Consider the following 10,327-nt stretch of genomic DNA (forward strand, 5'->3'; position numbering starts at 1 on the left):
AAGAAAATATGTATGTTTTTAAAAAAAAATTTCTCTTTTAAGAAAATATTTTTTACTTTTTGTTAAAAATTTGTCAGTTTTATAAAAATATTTATGTTTTTGCAAATAAAACTTCGAGTTTGTCAGAAAATTCCACATATTTTTCTGAAACTTTTTGTATGAATTATTAAAGAGTGCAATTTTTTCTTGATAATATAAACTTTTTCACATGTGAAAATGCTCAATAAAGACAAAATATATTTTAATAAAATAAATAACATTTTATTCAAAGTTTCATCCAACCACTTCTGCGAGCATACATCATATGTTTCTTAACAATTTTCTGAGAAATAGTTGTATTCCCACGTTCTATAACAATTATGAAGCACTATGTTATACTTTTTATTTTGCCTGATTGATAAAATGTGGATAAACCCCAACCGTCCCGGACAGACATTATCTTTGTAAAATTATGTGCGAAAATAGATAACATGGCTCTCCCAAGTTCTGTAATCAATATCCGTTAAAGGTTATATACTTTTGAATTTACTCGTATTTTCAAAATAAAGTAAGTTATTTGCATTATTAAAATATTAAATAATAATAAAATGAATATGTTTTGAATATAAGTGAGTTTAAAACGGCAAAAATTCGCATTACATGTTTCTTAGATTTAAAACAATTTATTTGAAATTTTAAGTAAATATAATATATAATTGATAATATAAATATGTCGTTACTCATTTTCTAATAGAAAATAAAATTAAACTTATTAATGTACTTATTTTAATAAAAATATGATTGAATAAACACCGTAGATATATTGATATATATATATATATATATATATTAGTTTTAAATTAGATAATAATTTGTTTCATAAATGATTTATAGAAAACTAATAAAATTTATATTTCTTAAATATCTAAATTATTATGTGTTGGAGTTCCTGCAAAACTAAAAATTAGGTGAAATCAAAGGCATCTGTCCAGTTTTCAACTAACAACCATTCATTGCTAATATCGTATTCATTTTTTCATCATTAGTGTGATTGCGTAATAGATTAATTAAATCATAGATTATAGTTTTGTAAAAATATTTCATACTTTTTATTAACATTTTTCAGTTTTCAGAAAATATTTTTTATTTTTGTAAAAAATTTCTAACATTTCAGAAAATATTTCTTATTTTTATGAAATTTTTCTATCTTTTAGTAAAATATTTTTGCTTTTTGTAAAAATTTTCTATCTTTTAGTAAAATATTTTTGCTTTTTGTAAAAAATATCCTTGTTTTGTAAAAATAATTCAAACTTTTTATTAACATTTTCCAGTTTTCAGAAAATATTTTTATTTTCGTATAAAATTTCTAACATTTCAGAAAATATTTCTTATTTTTATGAAAATTTTCTCTCTTTTAGTAAAATATTTTTGCTTTTTGTAAAAATTTTCTAGTTTTTAAAAGAAAGTTATTTTTCAGAGAATTCTATATATTGTTCTGAAACTTTTTTTGTATTAATTATTAAAGGGGGTACTTTCTTACTGAAAAGGATAATTTGTAATATTGAATAGTTTAATAATAATTACAGTCATTTATATCAACTATACATATATCAAAAAATAACTAAACTTCTAACATTTTAAGTATAGATGACACCATTAGAATATATATCATTTGATAACATTTATTTTATTAAAACCTTAAGTTTTTCCTCTGATCTCTGTACATTCACAGGATACTGGTTAACATAAACAAAGCCCACTACTTGTCGTCGGACTAAGCGTATGAGGTTTTCGTGGTTTTCCTCTTCATATAACATGCGTACTCACAAAGTCCACTTCGAAGACATGCATTGTCTCAAGATCTAGGAATTCCCTTGTCTTCTGGGTTCAAAAATGACAAGATTATATTGATATCCGTAAATCCAGACGAAGATGATAAAATAAAATCTTATAAAATAATATTCATTGATGTAAAACTAATAAACCTTTAAGTCTAATACTTTTAATATCCACAGTACTAAAGAAATGCAATTTTTATTTTTATATTGAATTAATTTATTTTAAAATGCATTCATTAATATTGATTAGGTTAATAATAATTAAAGTCTATTACATCAACTATACGCTAAAAAAAAGCTAATTGTAATAGCATTAAGAGGGGAAGAAATAAATATTTAATAACTGTCAAAGGTTGAGTGAAAATATATCGATGAAACTATAGGATGATATCGATATCAAATCCTTTTTATTTATACACGTGTTCAGAAAACAAAAGTTAAACTTATTTACACATATCTAACCAAGCATTCGTGGTTCAGTGGTTATGATATCCAACTACTGACCCACGAAGGCTTTTTGATTCCGTGATTTCGATCCTCAGCCTTAATTATATTTAATAAATAATATTAAAAACAAATTTATATAATAAAATAGATTTAAAGTTATTTTATTCCCACATAGATGGCGCCAACAGATCAAAAGCATGATATCATTTATATGTTATGTAATAAAAGATGACGTCATAACTTCATAATACATAATTTCTATCCCAAATAACAAAGTTTCTAAGTGTTGCCATCCTTAAACACTAATATTGAAATAATAAGTGTTGCCACCCTCAAAAAACTAATAAATTAAATAATATTTAAAAAAACAAAACTAAATTAAAAACAGAAACCGAAACTAAAAATATATTAGGCTTAAGAAAAAAAAGAATAAGCTTCCCATGACGCTGCAGACGAAGTTTCGATTTTCAGGCGAGCAGAAATAAGCAACTTCCGGTTGGGGCAAAAATAAGCACCCCTTGACTGCACATCACTTCCGTAGCTTAGATCGCGGTGCCTACTACTCTTTATGAAAAAAAATTATTGTCTTAAAATTAACTAAAGTATTAATCGAAATATATGCATTCTTGTATTTCAGGATGATTTAATTAATATATTACTTATTACATAGTTAATATACTGTTTATTGCATAATTAATATTGTTTATTTATACCTCGACCCGCCATATTCAGGGCACACGAGAGTTGCATAAGTAATATATTGTTTATTGCATAAATAAATCAATATCATCTTTCACTGATTTAATTATGCTCGCGCATTTGATTTTATTCGCTGAAATTTCCGGTAACAGTAAATACAGCGAACGGTAAAATTGCTCTATGAATAGTTTAAGTACTGTATTTTTTAATTTTCAGAATTGTGATTTCTTTAACTAGAAATATCTTTTTTTTATCCGAGTATGGTGATTTTGCCAGAATTCCTTTCTTCTGTAGATATGATTAGATTTATTTTATAAAATTAGTTATAAGCAAATCTTTTTGGCGAAAAATTTATATTTTTTACTTTAAATTATTGAAGAAGAAGATAATCTTTATGTTTATATCCACATTTATTGCTTTTTATTGAAGGATTCGTTAATGTAGTGTTTTTGCTAATAAAATTGTCTTCGCTCTTTTATCAAATCAAACTTAAAAGATATTTATTGTGACTACGTATCTCCATTTAGTAGTCCGTCGCATTTTAAAATACCATTTACTCTTGAAAACTTTAATTATGAAATGAATATTATTTAAATGGTCAAGAACACTATTTTTCCTATAAAAACATGAAAATAAAATGCTAAAAATATTTTAACGTAGGTTTTTCATGGTACATTAAATTAAATTAATTATACTCAAAATGTACCAATTTTAAGAATAAAATGAAGCATATAACCTTAAAAACGTATTTATATTGTTTAAGTATGTATATTTGACAGTAGCGCCACCTTTAATTTTCTTTAGATTTATTTGTTTGAATATTTCACTTTAGGTTGCGTGGCAACCTGAGATAGTTTTTTGTTGTTGTTCTTTTTTGTTGTAATTATTATTATAATTTTTCAGAATCCGTTTTTGCTGCTAAATTATTAATTATTAAAAGATTAAAGTTTTATAATTGTTGTCATTCATCTGTAGAACTTGTAGTTCATTTGATTGATTTTATTTAAAAGGCGTCCGCATTATTTATTTTAACTTATTAGCGACATTTGTGGCGTCCGCGACAGGACGGTTGATACGCTACTTCTGATTTGAAAAATGTTTTTAGCATCAAAAGGATTTAAAAAGGAAGATCTTATTATTGTTGCCCAAGAAATTGGCGAAGTATTACCTCAAAAAGCTACTGTAGCGGATCTGAAAACGATCATTTTGAAAAGTAAAGAATATTTAGCTGATCCAGATTTTGTAACAAGTGTATTGGTAGCTACTGTCAATGATCGACGACAAAAGGAGGAATATGAAGAAAAAGAGAGACAAAGAGAATATGAAGAAAAAGAGAGACAAAGAGAATATGAAGAAAAGGAGAGATAAAAAGAATATGAAGAGAGAGAAAATATAAGAAAACATGAACTGGAGTTGGCGAGACTTCAAGCTACATCGCAAAGAACCGGTGAGTCTCCGCCAAATATTAATAGTGCCAGTGCCAGAAAGCAGTTTAATTTGCCAAAATTGGAACTTAGGCAATTTAGTGGAGATTTAAAATATTGGCTACCATTTTGGGGACAATTTGAGCAAATTAATAACGATACAGATATTGCCCCCGAAAACAAATTTCAGTACCTGATTCAGGCTACAACTGTTGGATCTAGAGCTAGAGAAGTTGTAGAAAGCTTTCCTCCAACAGCTGCAAACTATACCAAAGCAGTAGATAGCCTCAAAGCCCGATTTGGCAAGGATGACCTTTTGGTCGAAGTTTATGTTAGGGAATTGTTGAAGCTCATAGTTTCCGTTCAAAAGCATGAAAAGATATCTATGACGTCCCTTTATGACAAACTAGAGTCATATCTTAGAGCCTTAGAAACGTTAGGTGTTACGACCGAGAAATGCGCTTCAATACTATTCCCTATGGTAGAAACTTGTTTCCAAGAAGAGTTTCTAAAAGCCTGGAACCGAAGTTCTTCGCGCGTTGCTACAGTTGACGCCAAAGAGCGATTAACAAACATCATGGCTTTTCTGAAGGCAGAAACGGAAGGTGAAGAAAGAATTAATTTGGCCATGTCAGGTTTTGGCTTGGGATCTGATGAAAAACGCCAGCCCTTTAAAAAGAAAGCAAGAGATTTGCCAACAAAAAGATTTCCAACAGCGGCAAATCTATTGACTACAGATGTAAAAGATTTGAAGAAAGTGTGTGTGTTTTGTTCAGGGAAACATAAAAGTTCAGATTGCTTTTCCGCTAGAAATATGACTTTAGCTGAAAGAGAGAACATAGTAAGAGAAAGTCAATGTTGTTTTGCCTGTTTAATGCAAGAACATCCAGTTCGTAAGTGCAAAGCTTTCATAAAATGTGTCATATGCGGTAAAAGACATGTGGTACTAATGTGTGAATCTTTAGCAGCAAAAAATCGTGAACCCGATAAATCTGGGCAGAAAAGTGAAAGTTCTGAAATAAACATGTCCAACATCACGTACGGTCCGAAAGTGTTCCTTCAAACTATGAAACTAAAGCTGATATCTGATAGAAAAGAAATTGTGGTGAGAGCAGTTTTAGATTCTGGATCACAAAGAACATATATTTTAAAAAATTTGGCTGAAAAGATGGAATATGTTCCCTTGAGAAAAGAAACTCTCATACACTCTTTGTTTGGTGGTCATAAATCAGATAAATTTGAACACACGTGTTATAGAATTAGATTAAGGAATCCAGAGAATAACTTGACTTGTAACATGGAAGCTTTAGATCAAGCATCTATTTGTGATACTATAACACCTGTTAGCTTTGGACCCTGGTTAAAAGAGCTTGAAGAAATGAATATAAAGTTGTCAGACGTCGGAAATGAGTCACAACCAGTTCAAATTCTGCTTGGAGCTGACGTAATAGGAAAACTTATGACTGGAAAAAGAAGAGTTTTGGCCAGTGGATTAGTAGCAATAGAGACACTACTGGGATGGACTTTAACAGGGAAAGCACCTGAATATGATTTACCATCAAGCAGCGCAATGTTGGTTACTTCCCTTTTAGTAAAAGAAATGGATATTTCTGAGCTGTGGAGATTAGATTCTTTAGGAATAAAAGATCCTTCAGAGCAAAAATCTAGAGAGGAACTGCAAAAAGCCTCAATGGAACATTTCTTAAATACAGTGAAAGTTGAAGGAGATGGCCGTTTTATAGTTAGTCTACCATGGCTTGATGGGCATTTGCCTTTGCCAGATAATTATGATTTGGCGTTAAAGAGACTGCAAATGACGACACGCAAGTTGAAAACCGACAAATTGTATGATGCCTATGAAGAAGTGTTCAAGGACTGGGAGAAGGAGGAAATAATTGAAGAGGTTCCAAAAGAAGACATGGGAATACCTTGTAACTACTTACCTCATCGACCTGTGATAAAGGAGAGCAGCACAACTAAAATCAGGCCCGTGTTCAATGCTTCTTCTAAGAGAAAAGGAGTTCCTAGTTTAAATGATTGTGTAGAAAAGGGGTTAAATTTGATAGAAGTAATTCCCTCAATGATAAATAAATTTCGAAGATATCAATTTGGTGTAACAGCTGATATACGTAAGGCTTTTTTGCAAATAAGTCTTGATGAAAATGATAGAAATTTCTTGCGATTCTTATGGTATGGAGAAGATGGACAGCTGAAACATTTTCGTCATCGAAGAGTTGTGTTTGGCGTTTCTTGTAGTCCGTTTTTGCTAGGAGCCACTATTCAATACCATTTGAATAATAAACTAGAAGAAGCAATGGGAGGGAATGAAAAATACCCTAAAGAGATTATACAGGAACTAATAAGCAGTTTTTATGTAGATAATTGCCTCACAAGCGTGAAAACTGAATCAGAGCTGAAGCAATTTATAGAAGTTGCTACTAATATTATGGCTGAAAGACAATTCGATTTACGAGGGTGGGAGTCTACTAACCCATCAGAACCTAATTCTAGTGAGACCAATATTCTGGGAATGAAGTGGAATAGACAAAGTGATACTCTGTTAATTAATATTCCTGATATGAGAGACACAAAACATGAAAAAATCACCAAAAGAAGCATTTTAGCTGCCTCACACAGAGTTTTTGATCCTATGGGGATAACTAGCCCGGTGTCGCTCAACACCTCCTAGAAGTATGAAGGCCTCAGCACGGATCAATTTAGTAGTCCGATGTGACGAAGTTAACTGCGCAGTTGATGAAAAATAAGAAAGATGTCATTACGTTCGGGGTATTAAGCTGCGCAGTGGTTGAAAATACGATCTATGTCATTACGTTTGGACTACTAAAGGATATTTATGGTAACCCGTGCAGAGGCCTACTCTTTTCTAGGAGGTGTTGTGTCGCTACGACCAAAATTATGGTTACAAAATTTGTGGAAAGCTAAAATTGGTTGGGACGATGAAGTTGACACAAAAACACGAGAAGATTTTACAAAGTGGCTAAGTCAGCTTGAATATCTGAAGCACATAGAAATCTCAAGGTGGTTACATTGTGACAAAGGTTACGAACGCATTTCATTACATTTCTTTTGTGATGCCAGTAAATTTGCGTATTCCACTGTAGTTTTCCTGAAAATAGAAGATGAAAGCAATGTTCAAGTTCACCTGATACAGAGTAAAGCAAGAATCGCACCTAGCGGGAAAAAGGAAACAACGATTGCTCGACTTGAACTTCTTGGTGCCACAATTGCAGCTTTGTCCGTCTGAAACTGTTTTACTATTGAAATAGTAAAACAGTTTCAGACGGACAAAGTTCATTTCTGGACAGACTCAACAACTGTATTAGCTTGGCTTAAAAGAGAAGACACATGGGGTGTATTTGTAGAAAATCGAGTTCAAGAAATTAGGAAATTGACTCCAGTAAAAGCATGGAGGCATTTGCCCGGATCTATGAATCCCGCACACTTACCAAGTAGAGGTTGCTCTGCTCAACAACTTGGCAATTCGAAGTGGTGGGAGGGCCCTAGCTGGCTATATCTTTCCCACACGCAATGGCCTGCAGCAGCTGACGAAATTTCCGTTAATGAAGAGGAAGTATATTTGGAAAAAAGAAAACAAGTAGTTATTTCCATGGTAAATATTGAAGTAACGGAAATATGGTGTAACTACTTTTCAACATATAGCAGAAATGTAAGAGTAGTCGCTTGGATCCTACGTTTTGTCCACAACGTTTCACATCAGGATAAGTTGAAGGGAAATTTAATCTGTGAGGAGTTAATAAAGGCAGAAAGTGTGATTTTTAAGTCAATGCAAACAACGCATTTCCAAGATGATAAATTTCTCTCCAAAATACAAGCTTTTCGAGATAAAAGTGATATTCTGAGAGTAAAGACCAAACTGGTACATAGTGATGAGAATGAGAATTTCAGATGTCCAATCCTTTTACCTGCTAACACTGTTGTGTTAGAATTAATCCGTGAAGAGCATGTAAAAGCGATGCATGCAGGTCGTTCCATCTTACTCTCAAGACTCAGAGAGCGATACTGGATTCTTAAAGCTAAAAAGTTAGTAAATAAAGTTATTTCCAAGTGTGTGACTTGTAAGCGTCATCAAGCTAAACCAGTAGAAGTTCCTTTTGCGCCCCTTCCAAGAGAAAGAGTTACTCAGACAAAAGTTTTCCAAGTGTCTGGTGTGGACTATGCCGGTCCTCTGTATCTAAAATCGAATGAAAAAGCTTGGATCATTTTGTTTACCTGTGCTGTGTACCGAGCAGTTCACTTTGAATTAGTACGGTCTCTCACTACAGATGCTTTTATTCAAGCAGTCAGACGATATATCGCAAGAAGAGGTAGAATATCGGTCATTTACTCGGATAATGGAAAGAATTTTGTAGGAGCAAACAATTATTTAAAGAATTTAGATTGGGACAAAATTGCTGTATACTCAACCGCTCAGAAAATAGTTTGGAAATTTATTCCACCCACAGCAGCATGGTGGGGTGGATGGGGGGAGCGGATAGTTGGAATGCTTAAGACTCTTCTGCGTAGTGTGTTAGGTAAATCTGTCGTGGATTATGAAGAACTAACTACAATTTTATGTGACTGTGAATCGGTTATAAATAGCAGACCATTGACCTACATTCACGATAATCCATCTGAATTAGTACCTTTAACTCCGGCAACATTTATATACGGGGAGGGTAGCAACAGCAACGAAACTCCCGATCTAGATCTTGTGAATCGAATCTCTATGTTGAAACGCGTAAAATTTTTGCAAAAATTACGTGAAGATCTCAAACAAAGATTTAGAAATGAATATCTTGCTCAGTTAGTGCACAAGGGAATAAGAAGGAATGATGTAATAAACATCGGTGATATTGTTTTAATAGGACAAGATAATGCTCGACGCATAGATTGGCCTCTTGGAATTGTCTTGGAGCTTTATCCTGGAAAGGACAGTATTCCTAGAGTAGCCAGATTAAGAACCTCTCAAGGAGAAAGGATCCGACCTTTCCAAAGACTTTATCCTTTAGAGCTATCAGCAAAGAACGATATGGATTTTCTGGAAAAGTCTTCAAAGAAAATTAACTGGGAAGTTGATAATATTCCCAAGTCCGTTGATGTGCCTGATAATTTGGAAGTGAATTCTCTTATCAAAGGCAGATTGGGAAGAATCATAAAAATTCCACAACGTTTAGATTTATGAACTTTTTGTTATTTATATAATGACTGAATATTTTTTTAAATTAGTTTCATATAAAGGAGACCAATATACATGAGTTAGTTTGTATTTTAAAGAAATGCTAAATGCTTGTTCCAAAGTGCTATTTATAATATCACTTTGCAAGGTGGGAGTATGTTTAAGATTTTAAGTCATTAACGTATGTATATTTGACAGTAGCGCCACCTTTAATTTTCTTTAGATTTATGAGTTTTAATATTTCACTTTAGGTTGCGTGGCAACCTGAGATAGTTTTTTGTTGTTGTTCTTTTTTGTTGTAATTATTATTATAATTTTTTAGAATCCGTTTTTGCTGCTAAATTATTCGTTATTAAAAGATTAAAGTTTTATAATTGTTGTCATTCATCTGTAGAACTTGTAGATCATTTGATTGATTTTATTTAAAAGGCGTCCGCATTATTTATTTTAACTTATTAGCGACATATATAAAGTCGGTAATTTAAATATATTTCTTCTTTATAATCAATAATTTAATTTAATTTAATTTCTTTATAATAAATTTGTTGTCCCAAAACAAATATTTTGTCATTTTAATTTTTATAAGTGCTTCATACGCTGTTTATTTCGTTATAGTAAAGCAAAACGTTTCCCGTTATCTCATTTATATAATCGGATACAATTGCGTTTGGGTTTTAAATATTGTTAAATACTTCAATTTCCATCAAAATTTCTCCTCCTCATACATCATGCTAAGTTTCATT

The 10,327-nt window shown here is 31.6% G+C and overlaps 1 protein-coding gene across 1 annotated transcript; it reads left to right on the forward strand.

The window, feature by feature from the left end:
• Positions 1 to 7,835: 7,835 nt before the first annotated feature.
• On the forward strand, positions 7,836 to 9,590 carry LOC147814171 (uncharacterized). The gene has a single exon (XM_087160239.1). It carries the CDS (start codon positions 7,836 to 7,838, stop codon positions 9,588 to 9,590), a length of 1,755 nt encoding a protein of 584 aa, XP_087016365.1.
• The last annotated feature ends 737 nt before the right edge of the window (positions 9,591 to 10,327 follow it).

The sequence above is a fragment of the Parasteatoda tepidariorum genome, chromosome 3 (genome assembly GCF_982258835.1).
Source record: "Parasteatoda tepidariorum strain Cologne lab strain chromosome 3, Ptep-v5.0, whole genome shotgun sequence".
Taxonomy (NCBI): Eukaryota; Metazoa; Arthropoda; class Arachnida; order Araneae; family Theridiidae; genus Parasteatoda; species Parasteatoda tepidariorum.

Coding starts and splice junctions, on each gene's coding strand:
- LOC147814171 (XM_087160239.1), top strand. CDS start 7,836: ATGAATCCCGCACACTTACCAAGTAGAGGTTGCTCTGCTCAACAACTT.